This window comes from Oncorhynchus keta, chromosome 13, assembly GCF_023373465.1.
Source record: "Oncorhynchus keta strain PuntledgeMale-10-30-2019 chromosome 13, Oket_V2, whole genome shotgun sequence".
Taxonomy (NCBI): Eukaryota; Metazoa; Chordata; class Actinopteri; order Salmoniformes; family Salmonidae; genus Oncorhynchus; species Oncorhynchus keta.
This window is the reverse complement of record NC_068433.1, coordinates 50895324-50915968: the sequence shown is the minus strand read 5'-3', so window position 1 is coordinate 50915968 and position 20645 is coordinate 50895324. Positions and strand designations below refer to the sequence as shown.

At 41.6% G+C, this 20645-nt stretch overlaps 1 protein-coding gene across 1 annotated transcript; it reads left to right on the top strand.

The window, feature by feature from the left end:
* The first annotated feature begins 6474 nt into the window (after positions 1 to 6474).
* On the top strand, positions 6475 to 16991 carry LOC118392523 (diphosphoinositol polyphosphate phosphohydrolase 3-beta-like). Its single transcript, XM_035784569.2, has 5 exons — positions 6475 to 6907; positions 11318 to 11428; positions 12699 to 12743; positions 13012 to 13099; positions 14350 to 16991. The coding sequence occupies exons 1-5, from the start codon at positions 6812 to 6814 to the stop codon at positions 14556 to 14558; spliced, it is 549 nt and encodes a 182-aa protein (XP_035640462.1). The 5' UTR covers positions 6475 to 6811; the 3' UTR covers positions 14559 to 16991.
* Positions 16992 to 20645: the final 3654 nt, after the last annotated feature.

Below are 20645 nucleotides of genomic sequence, written 5' to 3'. Positions count from 1 at the left end.
TTTCATCTAGACTTACTGATTGCATGGGTTGGGCATTTAGGGTCAAAGAGTTGTGACATCAATTGGAATATGATATTACTCAGTAGGTGAGCTTTGTGAATGATTAGATAATAGCTATATGACACGACTTGAATATGTTGTATATCAGTGCTTGAGGAACACCCAAACCCAATCCACAAGTGTCAGAGGACAGAGATTAGGTTGCTGATATGGGTGACATCGCCCAACAATGTCAACAGAGGAGGAACAATCTGCTTTAAAAGTGGAGAGAAATGAGTATGACTCTTAGCTAATTGCTAGCAACACACAACCAATGCTAGGATATGTTGGGAGCAAGACAGATTTACAAACTGAGGTGAATTCCTGTTTTCCGACTGCCCATTTTAACACAGTTAGTGCTATCCGGTATCCTTGGGCCGTCCCCGTCCTAAACCATAACCCCTAACCTTAATCATAACCCTTGCCGAACCATTTGAAATATCAATTTCAATAGGGTAGGGATGTCCCAAGGATTCCAGATAGCAAGGACCCCTTTTACACTTCCAAATACAGAATTGAGTCCGCATCTCATTTCCCAGCAGGCTGATGTTGATTTATGAATGGGGCATTACATAAGTAGCAAGGTACTCTGAACACTAGAGGGAGGGCTACAATTCATGTGAATTTATTTTTTGTCATGGAGCCTCTTATATTGTCATCTCTTCATCTTGCGAGTTCTGTGGCTGGCCCGGCAGGCAAGCCTGCAGACAGTCCCCTTGACAGCACTTCGTACCGAGGTCAAATTGAGTCACAATGGTGGAAAATATTACTCTTAGATGGATGATGCTGTCCTTCAGGCGTATCATGTCTGTTCACTCAGGCTTTTAGCCACAGTGTACTGCTCTATAATATTTACTTTTATATTTATTTAACTAGGCAAGTCAGTTAAGAACAAATTCTTATTTTCAGTGACGGCCTAGGAACAGTGGGTTAACTGCCTGTTCAGGGGCAGAACGACATATTTGTACCTTGTCAGCTCGGGGGTTTGAACTTGCAACCTTCCGGTTACTAGTCCAACGCTCTAACCACTGCTCAAGATTCCACTGTCCATCTAAACCCCCTCTGCAGTTACATTTGATGTGTCATTCTGCTTAGTGTTATTCATGGTAAAAATTTGTCAAAGATTGAAACTAATTTCTGTTTAGTTCAATTTTTTAAAAGGTTAAAGCCATTGTGTCAGCACGGGGAGAGAAGTGAGGATAGGTATCTTTCAGATATAGGACAGACACTTCAGAACAAACTTCCTTTGATTTTTTTTTTTTTCTGTTGTTCCATGTAGTGAATCTGTTATTCAATGCGTTTGTATGGGCTAATAGCTGTAAGGCCTAAACATTTTTTTCATCAAATATTGCTTTATACTTCAAGGAGCCATAAAGGAGCCTTCTTTTAAAAAATCCATATAGCTTAGTAGACTCCCCCAGCATGAGCGTTCCAGGCTGACTACATGTCTAAAGTTACCCGTTAAGTTTCTACTCCTCAAGGCACCACACCGTGAAGGTTGCTTTTTCAGTTCATTCTACTTCAGAAGCCCTAAGTATAATAAAACACATATTAACCCAATGCCCATTCAAAGAAGGAAGTGAACTGCCTTTGTCTTCCTTGCAAAATACCTGGAGGAGGTCAGACTGTTCTCCACAATATCCCCTGTCCATGCTGTGTATTTTGATTCAGAGAACTTTCCCACAATCTAACAATTACACTGTCGCTCCCTGGCCTTGTTTATGTCTCAGCACACTGTTCTGCCCATGATTACAGCATGTCCATGTTTGTTCCAGCTCAAGGAGACAGTGCTATCACTGTAAGTGCAACACAACGGAGGACTAGGTTGTTTTCCTCAGGGGGAGGTGAAACAGGTCTATAGGTAACTGCAGTTGGTAATATAATACCATTACACACACACACACACACACACACACACACACACACACACACACACACACACACACACACACACACACACACACACACACACACACACACACACACACACACACACACACACACACACACACACACACACACACACACACACACACACACAGAGGCAGTGAGGCACACAAACACACACATATGCACACCCATACCCACACTGAGAGACACACACACAACCCTATAATAGCGTAGCTTATAATGTCAGGTGGTCTGTGTCTAAGTGATGTTTTCCCTATCCTAATGAAAGGCCATGAGAGAGACCTGGCTGTGATAAACACCCATTCTTCGTATTATGTCTTTAAGAGCAGGTTATTGTGATGATATAATAATTGTGAAAGCTGTGTTTACTTATGGCCTCATTCCCTGTCACAATAGTTGCTCTGTTTCCTTTACCTTGTGACATTCCTTATGCTATCATTTTGTTTGCTTGTTTGACCCTTCAATTTATAGGGTTAGGGTCAGAGGGCAATGTACTATTGACTTGAGGGTCAGGGAAGAAATAAAATAGATATCAAATTAAGCCAACGGCCATTTGTTTGGTTGGGTATAGAACATCTACCAGGATTCCTGATTATCAGTTATGAAAATTGTTGTGAGTACATGTGTATAAATGTTTCATGTAATGCTTATAAAGGCTTTTTAACAGCCTTATAACATAAACTAGAATGACGCTGCATGATTTTGTTCTTTGTGGTTCTATTTTTGGGTCACTGATCATTCATTGGTAAATACTGATATGGAGGCAGAGGATTCTGTTTCACACAGATAGAGGGGAGTTCTGTATTCAATAGTGACAACAGCAACATTAGAGCCATCATGGCAGTCGAAGCAGACGGTCAGAGTTCACTTCATCATCTGTTATTTGTCTGGCAATGAAGACACTGTCAGAGTATGACATCAAGAAAAACTGGCATTAGGTGGATGGATACCTATTATTGCTCAGAAATAGCCTCGCAATTGCTATTTTACTACTGCTCTTTAATTATTTGTTACTTTTATTTCTTATTTGTTTTTAAACTGCATTGTTGGTTAAGGGCTTGTAAGTAAGCATTTCACTGTAAGGTCTACGACCTGTTGTATTCGGCGATTGTAACAAATAAAATTAGATTTGATTTCTCTAGAGAGAAAAAAACACATTGGTCTCAACATTAAAACATGTAAAAGTATTTTAAAGAACAGATATAACAATTATATTTTGATTACTAGTAATATTCTTTGTAGTAATTGTGGTAGTATTTCACATAACACACACTTCAAATATCTAGATGTACGCATGATATGTAGTTTCAATTTCAAGTTTGACATTTTTATTAGTTATATGTAGAGGATACACATGGTATACACTGTCCAATAAAATGCTTACTTGCAGTTTCCTTCTCGACAATCAACAACAATAATAAATAATAGAAGATAAGAATAGGAACATAAAGTAAATGACTCAGATGAATAGAATAGACATTTTAGCATAAATATAATACAGGAAGTCACAATTTATAGTCCAACATTTACACATTTATCAGAGAAGGGAGCATTGGGGGACAAGTGTTTAAATTTAGCAGTATTAGCAATAGTAAATAAGAGTCTGGTTGCAGCAGTTGTTTGTGTGTGTGTGTGCTTTTGTGCTTGCGCGCGTGTGTGTGCGTGCGCGCATGCCTGCGTGTGTGAGAGAGAGTGTGGATGTGTGATATAGGATAAAATATGCTTACAGGACCATTAGCTTTTGCTTAACCCGTCCAGGCAGTAATAGTGACCTATACATTACACCCATGCTGCTCAACAAGCCATATGTAAATATCCTAATGTGACATTTTAGGGAAAGGTTTATGGGTCGTGGTGGGGGCTGTGCTATTGCTGCTCAAGAGCCTGCTGCTCTTAGAATTAACTGGCAATGGGCCATGCCCTCATGATTCTGGGAGATTCAAAGACCAAAGCACCGCCCCTTTAATACTGTCTTAAAGGGATTTACAGCAAGTGACTTGATCATCTCAAACTCTAATTGGCACAAAGGGCAATCCGAGCCGGCTGTGCTGAGAGAGTGGATCATTAGCAAACGAGGAAAGTGACAGAATAGATGAAGAACAGTCGGATGAGCCTAGCTGTGTGTGTTCTGTGTGTGTTTTGAGATTGCCTTGGCGATGGCAGAGAACAAATGTGTTAGACTGCGGCTCTATCATTAGAATGATTACAGGAATGGGCAGAGGTTCAAATCTGGTGACTTCATACACATCTGTCTGTCATCTTTAAAGCATGTGAAATCAAATCCCCCTTCTCTCTCTCACTTGGACTGCAGCTAATATTATGAGCCGTTGATATCCTTTCTACTTTGGGCAAGATGATGCTGTAGATGACTGACTGCTTTTGGGTTAGATGACGATATTGACTTTTTGTATAGAAGTTTCTGCAGGTCTATTCTTTGCGAGTGTTAACTTTTGAGACCCTGTCTATTCTAAGATAATGACCGAGATATACAGTAATTTGTGTAAGAGAAGGAGGTAGAAATAAGTTGTTATTTTGGTAAAAGGGATTTTAGACCAATTCAAGTTATGGAAAGATGGTAGAGATCCATTGAGACAGGGAAGATAGCATTGAGGCAAATGTTATTTTGGTATTCCACAACAGTCTGACATCTTTGCAATTCCGCTCATATGAGATTTTTGCACATCAAAGGCTACCCCATTGCCTTTCGTTACTCCTACACAACCCTCGTCGCTCAGTGCAGGCGGAATCATTGCTCTATCTGACGTAAGACCCTGATAAGATTTTGTTTAGTCATTTCAAACTGTAACGATCAATTATGTTAAGAAAAAGCAGGCTATCTCACCCCATGACCTAATCAATTTTTCTCTCTTTAAGTTCAGTCTATCCTCTTAAAAACAATCACATCATGATACACTGGTTGTCAGTTCCTTAACTCTGATACTCTGTGAGTGACAATCTCTTTGATGAAGAGTGTGAGGTAGGATGCTTGTCCTGCTGGCAGCCAGTTAGAACAGTCAATCGAGTTAACAGCTCTTTTGATTCAGTCGTTGAATTCCAATTTTGACGAGAACACAGGTTGACAGACGACAACACTGGCCTTACTGGTAGAGCAAAACCTTTAGAGGTGAAGGGTTAACACTTACAATTCCATGCTTTTCTCGCTTATGGTGCAGAGAGTTACAGCACCAAAGCACAGATGCAATGAATGAACTCAGAGGTGTGTATATATATACCATATATGTGGATGTTTGTGTGAATCTCACTTTGTCGTGACAAAGGTCTCTTACCGAAACATTGATAATAGATTCTGCAGAGGAAAAAACAGGAGACTTTGTATTTTAATACCAACTAAAGGATCCCTGTACCAGTAATGACAAATATAATATTCAAGTTCCGGTAGAGATGTTGTTGAATGTATAGTCTGTACAATTTCTCTACTGCTATGCAATACTAGTTTCAGTAAGTAACAAAACAAAGTTGCATTTACAGTTGCTAAAACATTGGCTCAATGTTTACATGGAATTGAATTAAATATGCAAAATTAGGACGCGAGAACGAAACACAAAAGCAGCGAGCCACGTTTTAATGTACGTTCCCCATTAAGAAATATATTTAAGAATTTTCTACTACTGTTTTCTACTTTGACAACACCCTCAGCAAATACTTGTCACGTAAACAACAGTTGTAGACTAACAGTGAAATGCAGTGACTAAGATAGAGGAACTCCTATGCAAAATGTCTTTGGTATGTATATACACTTAAAAAATAAGGGTTATATCGCTTGCTTCATCTATGGAACCCCCAAAAGGTTCTATATAGAACCTTTTTCTATGAGGGGAAGGTAGGTGTGACCTGTCTTATATAGCATAAAAACTATACATTAACACACAAAACTAGACATCTTCAAGTAGGCCCACCTTCCTTTTTAGGCTATAAACAGAACAAACCTAGACTAGGCCTATATCCCCAACATGCTTTCAGTCAATAGCATGAATAGTCATCACAGAGTAGCGAGGCAGGCTATAAAATTGACAGTGCTTTATTTGTGAAATTATTTTTTACATTTTTCTGATGTGAATACAGAAAAAGTGGAAGGTCAGAAACCGTCTTTTCCACCACCCCCAATCCCAAGACAGACGTTTATAGTGGAGGCTATTATAAGGAGTCTTTTAAAGACCTTGGCTACTGACATTTCAGGTCAATATGTCACATTACATCTTATATTGAGAAAATACTCTAATGAAGTTATAGGCTTAATTAAGGGTTCGAAATTGTAACCGTACTATTTTTCTAGATTACCTATCCATATGGGTGGGCCTATGAAACAAACAGGATAGGCTACTTTTCAAGAAAGCATAAAGTCAGACGGAGTGAGCACTGCATAGATAGATGTTCAATCACAGCTAGACGTTTCAAACATTTGTATCCTATCCTCATCAGACGTATGGTGATGTGCGTAACAGCGCTCCGCTAGGTTGCCTTCTATCTATTGACAGTCAGCGACTGCGCAAAGCCTACCTTGTAGTCTACTACCTAAGGTGGGAGGACTTCGGAGGAGGGTACAGTATCGACTTACTCTACTTAAATAAGAGATTGCACATAGAAGTGGAGGGTATGGGGGACTGAACTGCATCCATTAACCCAACATCACGGAGGGAATTCCCTGACAAAACCGCACTAAACGCAATTGGAGTGAATGGGAAAATACACCGTCGATTGCCGGTATATCGCGTTATTGGACCTCAGTGATACACATATGCCAGTTTTCTCTTCGCCATCCAGAACCTTGGTTTGGTGACTCATTCTTCGTTCGTTCATTTTCTGGATTTCGTTGCCTGCCCGGTGAGGAGTAACCTACATAATGAAGTTCAAGCCGAACCAGACCAGAACGTATGATGGCGAGGGCTTCAAGAAACGAGCCGCATGCTTGTGCTTCAAGAACGACCGTGAAGAAGAGGTATAAACGTTGACGTTAGATGGTTATATTTCTCATTGACAGTTCATGGGACCGATGCTGTCCTGTCTTTAAACCAAACCACGGTTCTCGGCTATATCCTACACTTGTTAATATTGTATCTATAATTGCCTATTGTAATAGACTTAAATAGGTTTTCATTGTGGTTTTACCACTTCATTCATCAGAAAATGTCGATGTGCGGGGGGCTATCTTGCGGTGTCTGAAAGAAATGCTTCAGCGGGTTTTTAAAACCTAATGATTAGAGATGTAGGCTTCATTTTAAACAAAAAAAACAGGAGTGTTATAATCTATTTATACGCTTTTTTAGCCTACGTTCCATGGCTTTTGGAATACATCCTCAGTGGTGTTGTGTGACTGCCCGCGGCTATCCAGTTTGGGCTAGTTTGAGAGCAAAGCGAGGGGGGCGAGGCGCTCTGTTGCATGTTTCATTCGACGGGCGGGACATCAGTCCAGCCATTGCTACATTGTATGACGATACCACTGTACTAATAATGCATACGAGTTTAAATACTAGTAACAATATCACCGTTATCATTTTACACTTTAGAATCTTTGCTGCCTCAAATGAAATTAAAATGCGTTATTGATGAAGTGGCCATTTTGTAAGACATGGTTTCAGTATCCTATGCTAAAACCAAAGGTAGCCTAGTGAAAAGTAGTCTCAATCAATGCTTTGTTTTATATTTCTGGTTTGAGAGAACATCTTTAACAAATTGCTGTAGTCCTAGACAATATGCCTCGTAATAGTTTCTGTTTTTTTAACGGGCTTCACCGTGATAGCCTACGCACCACCATGATGCAAGCGTTCAGTCTTTTAGCAAAATGGACAATCTACCCAAGTCAATTTCCCCGAAATTATAACAACATATAGCACTCGTTCCACACATTTTTAAAAACATTTTATTAAATGGGAAGCAATTATTTCCATGAAATAGGCTATATTGTTGTGCATGTGTCATTTCAGTCAATATAGCATGCTACAATTGTTTCTGCCTGGGCCTATTTAATTGTTTAAAGCCACAATTTATACAGATATGACTTAGACCTACTACCGTAACAAGTTAATCATAACTAAAATCTATGGACCTTTTCTATTGTTATGTGTTACTATTTAATTTCACGGTAAAGTCTACACCAGTTGTATTCTGCGCATGTGACAAATACAATTGGATTGATCTGATTTGTTGTCATAGGAGACTTGGTAAGCAAATGATGTCATTGTTCAGTGCATGAACTAAAGTCCAGAAGACTTAAGGTTGGTCATTAATGTAAAAGTGGCGATGCTTTTCATCCCTTACTGAGCCACAAGTCTTGTTTATGAACAGCTCCTACATTTGGATTTGTACTGTCTGATAGAAATCCAAATCTGTATCAGACAGTTCAAGACACTGCAGCCTCTGACTTCCCTGCACCACTGTTATGCAATAAATAAGCTGCAGACTTTATCTGTCTGTCATGAAGAACTCTATCAGAGCACTCAAGTATTTGAGAGAGAGAGAGAGAGAGAGAGAGATGGCCTGAAGGAGAAACTGTTCTCCCTTAAACTGCGGGAGCCTTGTTCTCTCCCTCATGTATAGCCGGTTCTTTCAGGAACAAGGAATAGAGATATATCAGTTTGCTGTGTGTCGGTGTGTCCGTGCCATAGGCACATTGCATTGGGGTAGAGCAGCTGGAAGGCTTTCTCACTGAGTTATATTAATGAGACAGCCCAATCTCAGTCTCAATGCTGCATCCCAATCTCCCCTTTGATTTTTACTTGTGAAGTATCTATTAACATTAGTAATCACCTACACACACAATCTTGTTGCTGACATTTCATATGTAATACTATAAAACAAGTAAACCTTTGTGTAATATGTTAGCTTGTTTTAATATTTAAGATACCTGTGGTGGAACAAATGGAGACCATCTTCAATCACCCACCTGTGTCTCTGGTCAAGGGTATTGATAGGTCAAGAAATGCTTTGCCTGTGTCTGTTCAACTGTTATACTGAGCTGTTGTAATGTATAGAGCCCATCCCAGGAACATCTTTACAGAGTTTGCTCTGGGACTGTCCAGCTACTCTGTCGTAATTGCATGAACTCGTTAAGCCTGAATAGGAGAAAAGCCTCTGTGGCTCCTGCGTGGCCAATACTGTCTTTGCCAATGACACCTCTTTGTGCCAATCCCATTCTGTTGAATCCCTGAAGGATTGTGGCCTATCTATATCTGGAGACCTTGTCTCAACTTGCTTTGGTCAGATCTCAGCAATCAAATCTCAGTCCCCTTTGTGGAGATGGAACACAAATGTAGCTTCTCCTGGTTTAAGGAATGGAAAAGGAGAAAGAGGAACCCCCTGGGTCAGGTGTTCAGTGACAAGGTTTAAAGTCCATCAAGGGAAAACAGGAACATGACATCCCTCAGGGCCAGTGGGTGGGTCATTTGCCTCCAACAACAGTAGAGACTAGGAGAGCGTTCATGCCAGTGGGTAGGAGCGGTCTGTTAATAGGTGTCTCCCTGAGACTGTATTACATACAGTACATTGTCTTTTCAGTCCACTGTCGCTACAAGACTAAGGGTTTGTTGACACTTGGCAAAGTTGAAGTACGGTTTATTGTTGGTCTGGATGGACTAAAGGGTAGCCTATTACTAGGCAAATGATGTTGCCCTACTTGTATATTGCTGGATAGGAGTTAAAGCTGTATTGAATGTGTGTGGTCTGGAATTGGCATATAGTTGGGCTTTGTTTTCTTATATCGACTAGGCTTGAAAGTAGGTGTATTTGGTGTAAAACAAGGGGCAGCAAACTTCCGTATGTTGACTTCATACGTCTATTTTGGTTATGACTAACCACTCTCCTAATGCATTAAAATACTCCTGTCTAAAACTTCAAACCTCCGTAGGCTGGCATGTGGGAGACTGGTTTATTCGACAGCCACAGTGTTGCTCCTCCGAGAAAGTAGGTGTTTATTTCCTCCCTGAGATTCCTGGCCCGTTTAGCAGGCTTACAAAACACACTGGAATCTCGCTGGGAGACGCTGCTCTATTCCCTTTGCCCCCCTCCATCTGCACCTGACCTTTGACCTATCTAATATGTTGGTGTGGCGTTGTGCTCCTCACTGTGCCGAGTGTTCCTCAGTGCCATGATTTTTCTGTGGGACATACCTTGTTAGCCTAAGCTGTTGACATAAATGACATGAACAATGTTTTGTATATTGCATGAATTTGTATGAGGTGCTGACAAGCTTTATGTCTTTCCTGGAATTAGTTAAATTCGTAACAGTTCATATCCAACCACATTTTGAGCAAGAAATAGAAAGGATAGGACTTAAAAGTGAAGCAAAAATAACACTGGCAGCATGTAGTCTAGCTAGATTTGTATTGTAAACTCCACGGTAGACACTGTCAAACACAGTGACATCCCTGAGCTGCTTAAAGCCTTGCCCCCAAAAACATATTTGCAAAAGGCCCACAGCGGTACCCCACCCCCATATATAAACACAGACAGTACCCCCCCCAACACACACACACACTTGTGTATACACACGTACACTCACATTCTGAAGCACTAGCAGTCTGTTATAAATAGGTTAGTAGGTTCATTCTATCTCCATGGTTTAAGGCTTTATAATTTAGGGTACTAAGCAGACAGTCGGGTCTACCCTGCTGCTTCAGTTGGATCCCCTCATCTGTATGTGGCGCCTGTAAATATAGCTAACTGCCCCACTCCCTGTCCACCCTCCATCCCCTCTTAGCCCGGGACGAGCCAGATGAGATGTCGGCTCAGTTAAGGTCCGGGAACATGACGTGGTGACCCAGAGTAGAAGGGTGACACGTGCCGTATTCACTGTGTGGCCTCTCTTGACCACTTGACTTGTCACTACCTGGCTCCAAGCTCGGACCACAACAAGTCTGCTTCAGAAATCCCACAATCCCATTAGAGCAGCACAGAGGAGTGTCAAAGCCAAGCTGCTAGCTGATATTACATGGCTGTCAGGCTGACACACTGGTCCCGTATAGAGGGGTCTGGATGGGGAAAAGATGGAAGGTGAAAGCCACACAAGCTGCTTCTGACGCTGCATCACTGTCATATGTCGTATTCGACTGACTTGAGTTGGATGTTTCCTCAGCATGGTGAGAGACATCTGAGCAACTATGAGCCCCATAGGTCATGAGTGTGTGTGTGTATTGCATCATGAAAATGCAGATACATTCTCATTCAATCTGTACGGATCGTTGTACATGGCAGACTGTGGTGTAATTTAAGCTCAGGCACCTGCTTTGATGTGCCCAAAAAGGACCTGATCTGGGTCAATCGATCAGCCAAGGTGGAGCAGAGGGCCCTGTGGTGGAGCAGAGGGCCCTGTGGTGGAGCTGGACTCACAGAGCTATTGTGGTTTCTCTTCCAGGTGTTGCTGGTGAGCAGCAGTCGGCATCCGGACCAGTGGATTGTCCCAGGTGGAGGGATGGAGCCGGAGGAGGAGCCCTGTGGTGCAGCGGTCAGAGAGGTGTTTGAAGAGGTGAGTTCACCTGTCATCATCATATAAAGGAAATATCCAATCATTCTGAATGTTATATTGTTTTTGTGCATCTCTGAGTGATGTTGTATCAATTCCCTGGGTCATTTCATGTTTTCATATGATGCAAAACCTTTGCAGATACACATCAAAATTAAAGAATGACCTGGGAGTCGATAGAGCATCGCTCAGAGATGCACAAAAACAATATCACATTCAGAATGATTGGATCTTTACTTGAATCCAATCAATCATCACCATAATCATCAGTGATGATGAAATTGAAAAGAATCCCAAAGTGGGTGTGTAACTAATAGCTATATGCACACACAAAACACACATTGATCTGATGGTCATTCATTGATTTGTCTGTAAAGAACATGCCTTTTAGCGATGGGTGAGACTATTGTAATGTGTTAGTTGTAAACTCTGGCTTCAAGTCATTTAGTGATCATGTCATCTATATGAGTATCAATCTCTGGCCCCTGATTGGTCATTTAAAGGCAACGTGCAGGAATGTCTGTAGGCCCGAAATATTCTCATATACACTATGAGATAGATAGAGACACCCTCTATAATTCACCACTGCCTTCCTTGTGGCATGAGACTGATCTTGTCGATCTCCTGGGACGTCTCAATGGCACTTCACATCATGTTTTCTCCGAAGTGGCTTCACCGCTAAAGGGTTCAGCTCTGAGAGACTTGATGTATGCAAGGATTGTGGGTGACGGGAACTCTCTTATGACATGACAGAATTGGGAGGTACATTTTGGTGGGTCCAAAGTGGGTTTGTATAGAAAGGGGTCAGAAGGATTTGGTTTGGGTAGTGACTGAGGAGCTTGTGGTATTCCAAAGGTCCAGCTGGTGGGAACGTACTTGGCTCCCTGCTGGATTCCAGCACATTCACAGGTCCTAAAGCCTGTCCAGTGGACCTGGGCAGATACTTTGCGAAGCTTGATAAAGGGGAATGGGGGGGTTGGTCATGTGTCTTTTTGGAAACAGTAACCTCTCAGATTTTGACCTCTAAATATACAGCAGGACTGGGTGGGTTCGTGTTGTGATATTCAATCACATCTCTCTCTCTCTCTCACACACACACTCTCCTAACTCGTCGAAGGTTTTCATACTAAAACCCCCACACAGTATTGTCAAGAATTGGGATTTCTCTACTTTCCTTTTTAATCTAACACAAGTGTTTTGGTTTGTCAAATTGCCATAGGCCCAATACGGTCATCTCACATCCCCCTAATGCCTCTCTTCTCTCTCCCACCAGGCAGGAGTGAAAGGCAAGTTGGGACGTCTCCTAGGTGTGTTTGAGGTAAGGTGTGACTCTGGGCTGACAGTAATTATAAGACAGTTACATTTTTACTCCCTGAAAAACTGTCATTGCTCTCTTGTGTAAATTGTCACATGAATGAAATTCAAGAATAGAAAATGAGTGGATTTGGTTGATGCCTAGTCAAGGGTTGATAAACTACCCTAAAGCATGTGCCCCCTCTGAAAGCAGCTGTTTTGTCTTGAGGTGCCACAGGTAGAGGCTCTTCCAACCTGAATTTTCAAATGTAGTTTTCTTTTTAACTTTACAGCAAAATCAAGACCGAAAGCACCGAACTTACGTTTACGTATTGACCGTGACGGAGACATTGGAAGCATGGGAGGACTCGGTCAACATAGGTGAGTTTATGGTCACATGACATCAGGACTTCAATGTCTAGTATAATTATCTGTTTTTCCAGGAAGGATGTTGCCAGTATCAACAGACTAAATAATGAAATCCCACTCACTGACTAAAAGGCCTGGGATTGCAGAAAACAAGCAACAAACAAGTTCAATATTTTTCCAATAATATCCGGCTTCACCTAATCTAAAGTTTGGAGTCATAACACATCAATTCCAAAGTGGCTGATTAAGACTCAACTTATGCTGCTAACAGCTAAATCACACCAGCCTGCTGGCTTTGGAGAGGTGGACTAAAATAGCGGGTCAAAGGTAGAGTAAAATATGAACTTGCAGGTCATCTATCCCAGGCCTTCCCAAACAGGCTGTGACTCACCACTGACTGCACTGAACAATGTGACCTGACCTCTGAAATCCATTAATCATCCTTTAGACTTCATCAGTCTTTTTCCTGAGTGGCTGGAGCTTTCAGTCCTTATAGATCTTACAATAGGCAGTATATCAGTCTCAAGTCTTTCTTTCGTTTTTGTTTACCGACTTAACCGAGCCAATATTTGTTACTTTGCACTAATAGTCCTCAGTCCCGTTAACACACAGGATTACCACAACTTGTTCCTCAAAAACAATGTTGTGAAAGCATGCCACTGTGATTGACCTTTCCTTTAAATGAGCTCATGTCTATGGCCTCATCTTCACGCAATAACACTGTAGCTGTTGTTAGAGATAATCAATGTATTCTGATAACATCTATTCTGGAAACATGTATTCAAAATGGCTATTAGCACCCTTCACAAGACTTTTGGTAGGCTGAAATGAATAGGGTCATTTTGAATATTTAGATGACAAACGTTGGGCATGTTTGCAGATTGGTAAGGGGATACCTGAATATTTTATTGACAGTGACACATGGGGTTGATCCTGATCCCATATCTTTGTGAGAAGATCCCCACCCCTCAAAGGGCAAATGTCACACTAAGTTCATGTGGAAAACCCCAGTAGTTCTGACTGGTTATTGGGACTGTATTAAAAACATGCTCTGGAACTTTGGCGACTAGCAAGTATTAAGCGCTTTGGGCCAGTAACCAAAAGGTCTCTGGTTCAAATAATTTTTATGAAACCCTTAACAATATTCAATTTCAAAATGACAATGCCGCCTTCAGGTGGTTGGTGTATAACATCCACTACTTGCCCCCCCTGGTGGTCAATAGAAGGAGTAATTCACACTTGGTCTCTGTCTCCCCCTGCAGGTCGTAAACGTGAGTGGTTCACAGTGGATGAAGCCATTAAAGTCCTGCAGCACCACAAGCCGGACCACGCCGAGTACTTGAAGCGGCTTCATCTCAGCTGCTCTCCAACTAATGGGAACTCCCTGCTCCCCAGCCAGCCCCCTAATGACAACTTCCCCCGTTACGGCCCCCCCACCACAGGATCTGTTCTGGGCCCCTCGCGCAGATAGGACTGGCCCCTTGCCACGCCTATGAACTATCTTCTACCTGTACAGATACACTGAAAACGGACATTTTGCATGAATATACGAATCCTCAGAGTCACGGCTCACGCCACATGTATGTAAATGACTGTATACTTGGACAAACACCAAAGCCATACTTGGAACTGTGTCTGGATGATTCAGTTAAGGAATGCCTTTCAGTAACGTCTTTAAGAATGTTCTATTGGGGTCAATTGTATTATTATTTTCTTCCATAATTAAGAAAATCACACAACATGGCTGCCACAGAAAATGGGTCATTGGCTGACAATAGGATGGAAAATGGCAGTGTCACTGGACCTCGGGAGCTGGAGCAGTGTTGACAACAAAGAGATGCTACCTCAGTTGGACGAGCACTGGAAGGTCTTAGCACGGTGTCAGATTCCCTTTGGCTGGCGTTTAACCTGTACAAACAAACTACAGCTCAAAAATATGACTGTTTACCTACTTCAAATAGTACCATACTGTGTGGGCAGAAGACAAGGGCTCACTATTGTCCCTCCCTGTTCACGTCAGTAATTGGTGCCCTACTTCAAGTTTAGTTGTAAAAACAACACATTTTGTATTTCTTATGGGGAGCATTTCACATTTAATTGCCTTTAATTGTGTTGCCTTGATTGTCATCAGTTTTTTTTCTCCATCTAGCATGATCATGAATAACAATAATTTGATATACTAATTTAATAATTAACACCCGCCCCATATATGACCTGGCCATAAGAGTCTCTTACTAGTTGAAGGCAGGCCCTCTTTAATATAATATCTACATTTCATTCAATTGCCACAAATGATGTCTCCTCAGTGCTGAGATAATATACCTTAATCCACAGTTGAGCATCTTGTCTGACCGCTGAATGAGCATTGTACCCCCCCACACAGGGGACCTGTAAATACTCTGCTGCAGAGAAGTGTAGAGTTGTGTCTGGTTAACAGAAATGCAACCATATGAACTTTTCTCCTCCATATTTGCGATTGTTTTTCTAATGATGTAAAAAAAAAAAATGCTGTACCATGTAGTGAAGGTGTGACGGTAAAAAAATGTCCTCCTTTTAGTTCCACCTGAGAACAGAGATGAGATGACATGGAACAACGAATATGGAATGGAAACGAGTGCTCTCTATGTTAGATTCATGGTGGGACGACACATGGAAATGTTCTTACGATGGACATGGATGTGAGATATTATAGTTGAGAACACACTTGTAAATTGTAGTGCTTTACTGGAGATTACACAAACATAAGTAGTTTCACTTTTTAATCTTATCACTCAACCACTATCTCACCCAGACTCCCAGCATTAATTTTATCACAAGAATACCCCTCTGAGGCAGACATTGTCAAATACATACCAGTATGTCAACTTTCAAATACTTGAGGTATTGTAGGGTGGGCGGAGTTTGTACTTTTGGGATTATTCCACTGGTTCCATTTTACTAGGCAAGCTAAATCAAGAGCACTGTATTTTACATGTGTACTTGACCAGGGTCTGCCATTGTGGATAATGCTTGTTTTAATTTGTGCTCATGCTTTATCAAAGCAGTTTTTTGGGAGGGAGTGTTTAGGGGCCAGTAAATAACCGAAGAAAGGGTTAAACAGATGAAGGTGGGATCTATTGTGAGTTTGATATTGACCCTTCTTAAAATCTGTTGCATGAAAAGATTTCACCGGCCTGTCTGATTGGACAGTCATCTGGCTGGTCCAGTCTTTCTATAAAACCTGTCATTGGATAATGTCTGCCACTTGGTCAGACTACATGTGTTGTTTGTTGCATACATTGTGTCTATGTGACAAATACATATCGATCCTGTGCCAAATGACAAATGTTTGATATAATTGGCCAGGCAGAATGATAAAGTCAAAATCGACTTACTCTATCCATGTCTAATACATGATAATATTTGGTGTATTTGGTAATGTTCTAAGGATTAAAAAAAAACATGGTTATTCATGAAACTATCACCTTTAACCAGTTGTATTTCTTTATGGATATAACAATTTATGGAGATTGGATTGATGCATACTGGTACACTACATTCAGGAAGGAAAGTAAGGACATTAATGCTATTTGTTCTGAATTGCGAGGACCTTTTTAAAAATTTATTGCGGAAAATAAGTGGCAAATGTACAGCAGCTGTAGTTTTATTTTGAATGAATTACCCCCATGGTCCCTTATTACTGACACTAAACAGTCCCTGTATAATGAATGGGTGGAGGACTGCTGTGAATGTGTGTTGATCAACTTAGTTCCAGGCACTCTCTCACTAGGGTGTCTTGAAGCACTCACTAGTTTATCAATGCAAACATAATTTCCTTTATGATCATATGAACAGTGAAATTGGATAAAGTGGATTGAAGACTATTCTGTTTGGAATAATAATGAATTAAAAGGGAATTACTTGACTCCAGCCTGTCTGTAATGTCTGTACTGAATCTACTAATTTTGCTCAGTGTTTCTCCAGTCTTTTGGTACATTGTTGGTGCATGTTTGTGTGAGGGAGGTGTTAGTGGGTGGGTCAGGTGTTACTTTGTGTTTGTTTTCCAATAAAAAGACGGCATAGAATAGGATGTCCACAAGGATGCTGCATGGAAACGGACACAAGATGACTGCTCCAGGGCACTTAGGAGGGGTGCATGAGACATACTGGCCCTTCAATATTTTTAAGGTTGTTGAAAAAATGATAGGCTGCAGCCCAATGAACTGAAAATTAAGTTGGAAAAAATCAAATAGTATTTATAAAGCCCTTTTTACATCAGACTTCACAAAGTGCTTTATAGTAAGGTGTCTGCTCATGTAACTACCATGTACACTGAGGAAAAATATAAACAAAACATGTACAGTCGTGGCCAAAAGTTGAGAATGACAAAAATATAAATTTTCACAAAGTCTGCTGCCTCAGTTTGTATGATGGCAATTTGCATATACTGTTATGAAGAGTGATCAGATTAATTGCAAAATCCCTCTTTGTCATGGAAATAAACTGAATCCCCAAAAACATTTCCGCTGCATTTCAGCCCTGCCACAAAAGACCAGCTGACATCATGTTAGTGATTCTCTCGTTAACACAAGTGTGAGGTTTGACGAGGACAAGGCTAGAGGTCCTTCTGTCATGCTGATTGAGTTTGAATAACAGACGGGAAGCTCTAAAAGCAGGGTGGTGCTTGGAATCATTGTTCTTCCTCTATCAACCATGGTTACCTGCAAGGAAACATATACCGCCATCATTGCTTTGCACAAAAAAGGCTTCACAGGCAAGGATATTGCTGCCAGCAAGATTGCACCTAAATCAACCATTTATCGGATCATCAAGAACTTCAAGGAGAGCGGTTCAACTGTTGTGAAGAAGGCTTCAGGGCGCCCAAGAAAGTCCAGCAAGCGCCAGGACCGTCTCCTAAAGTTGGTTCAGCTGTGGGATCGGGGCACCACCAGTACAGAGCTTGCTCAGGAATGGCAGCCGGCAGGTGTGAGTGCATCTGCACGCACAGTGAGGCAAAGACTTTTGGAGGATGGCCTGGTGTCAAGAAGGGCAGCAAAGAAGACACTTCTCTCCAGGAAAAACATCAGGGACAGACATATTCTGCAAAAGGTACAGGGATTGGACTGCTGAGGACTGGGGTAAAGTCATTGTCTCTGATGAATCCCCTTTCTGATTGTTTGGGGCATCCGGAAAAAAGCTTGTCCGGAGAAGACAAGGTGAGCGCTACCATCAGTCCTGTGTCATGCCAACAGTAAAGCATCCTGAGACCATTCATGTGTGGGGTTGCTTCTCAGCCAAGGGAGTGGGCTCACTCACAATTTTGCCTAAGAACACAGCCATGAATAAAGAATGGTACCAACACATCCTCCGAGAGCAACTTCTCCCAACCATCCAGGAACAGTTTGGTGACGGACAATGCCTTTTCCAGCATGATTGGAGCACCTTGCCAAGAAGGGTAAACATTGCAAATATTGACTCTTTGCATCAACTTCATATAATTGTCAATAAAAGCCTTTGACACTTATGAAATGCTTGTAATTATACTTCAGTATTCCATAGTAACATCTGACAAAAATATCTAAAGACACTGAGGCAGCAAACTTTGTGAAAATCAATATTTGTGTCATTCTCAAAACGTTTGGCCACGACTGTAGTGTTGGTCCCATGTTTCATGAAACGAAAAAATATCCAAGAAATGTTCCATAAGCACAAAAAGCTAACATCCCTGTTAGTGACCATTTCTCCTTTGCCAAGATAATCCATCCACCTGACAGGTGTGACATATCAAGAAGCTGATTAAACAGAATGATCATCACCTTGTGCTGGGGACAATAAAAGGCCAGTCTAAAATGTGCCGTTTTGTCACACAACACAATGCCTCAATGTCTCAAGTTTTGAAGGAGCGTGTAATTGGCATGCTGACTGCAGGAATGTCCACCAGAGCTGTTGCCAGAGAATTTAATCTGCCCCTTGGGGGTCTCCTGAGTGGCGCAGCGGTCTAAGGTGTCACTACAGACCCGGGTTCGATACCAGGCTGTGTCACAGCTGGCCGTGACTGGGAGACCCATGAGGCGGCACACAATTGGCTCAGCATCGTCCGGGTTAGGAGAGGGTTTGGCAGGCCGAGATGTCCTTGTCCCATTGCGCTCTAGCGACTCCTGTGGCAGGCCGGACGCATGCAAGCTGACACGGTCGCCAGGTGTACTGTGTTTTCTCTGACACATTGGTGCTTCCGGGTTAATCGGGCATTGTGTCAAAAAGCAGTGCGGCTTGGCTGAGTCGTGTTTCGGAGGATGCACGGCTCTCAACCTTCGCCTGTTGGGGAGAAAAAAAGTATAAAGTAAATAAATAAATATATTTTTTTTATGTCTCGCGGGCCAGATTTAAGTACTTTGCCCCTCCTTGGATTAGGGTATGGGCAGGGATAAGCTGTACTTAATTCCTGGAAGGTGAAAATGGCCCAGTTCTTCCATGGCCTGCATACTCAGCAGACATGTCACCCATTGAGCACGTTTGGGATGCTCTGGATCAACATGTATGACACCATATTCCAGTTTCTGCCAATACCCAGCAACTTTGCACAGCCATTGAAGAGGAGTGAGACAACATTCCACAGGCCACAATCAACAGCCTGATCAATTCTATGTAAAGGAGTTTTCACACTGCATGAGGCAAATGGTCACACCAGATACTGACTGGTTTTCTAATCCACAGCCCTACTTTTTTAAAGGTATCTGTGACCAACAGATGCATATCTGTTTTCCCAGTCATGTGAAATTCATAGATGTAGGGCCTAATGAATTTATTTCAATTGACTGATATCCTGATATGAACTGTAACTCAGTAAAATCTTTGAAATTGTTACATGTTGCATTTATATTTTTGTTCAGTATGGATAACCTGAAGGCTACCTACCTCTGTTAAGGTGTCTTTGATGCTGTAGCAGTGTCTTCAGGTGCTCAGGGTCAGAGACAGACTGAACACACTCCTCCAGGTCAGAGGAGTCAAGGCGGAGACAAGATGCTGTCTGAGGGTGAGAGAGGCAAACTTCAAGTTAAAATGGAAAAGGAGAGTGCAGTCCACTCCCAAATCAACCCATATCTCATACCCACTGGAAACATGTCAATGTTCAGTCCATTTATTAAAGGGGGGTTATTCATTCATAACTGTAAACGCAACATTTTTTACATTTGAATTGATAGGATGAAGATGCAGTCATGTCAGTACCTGTGTAAAGCTGGGCACCGGCAGCAGCTCCTCCAATCTGGAGAAGAACTCCCACACCAGAATCTGCAGTGCTGTGTCATACTTAGTACCGTACTGCACTGGGAACACCTCCTTTAATTAAAATGTAGAGAGCCATTACACAGTGAGGTGAATGGTCTTGCCTGTAACACGTGTTATCATCAATAATATTAGTTTAATAAAATACTTGTTTTATCCATTTGCACTAATATTCTTGATATTTGTCACAGTACCCAACTTGACACACAACACACACATCACATGCTTGGGAACATTACATTCAATTATTACACAGAGCTACCCAACTGTCGTATAGAAATCATAAAGTGTGACT

Excerpts from the sequence above, each read along its gene's own strand:
- LOC118392523 (XM_035784569.2), top strand. The coding sequence starts at position 6,812 with ATGAAGTTCAAGCCGAACCAGACCAGAACGTATGATGGCGAGGGCTTC. Across the intron at positions 11,429-12,698 it reads TCAGAGAGGTGTTTGAAGAG|GCAGGAGTGAAAGGCAAGTT; the intron begins GTGAGTTCACCT and ends CTCTCCCACCAG. Across the intron at positions 13,100-14,349 it reads GGAGGACTCGGTCAACATAG|GTCGTAAACGTGAGTGGTTC; the intron begins GTGAGTTTATGG and ends CTCCCCCTGCAG.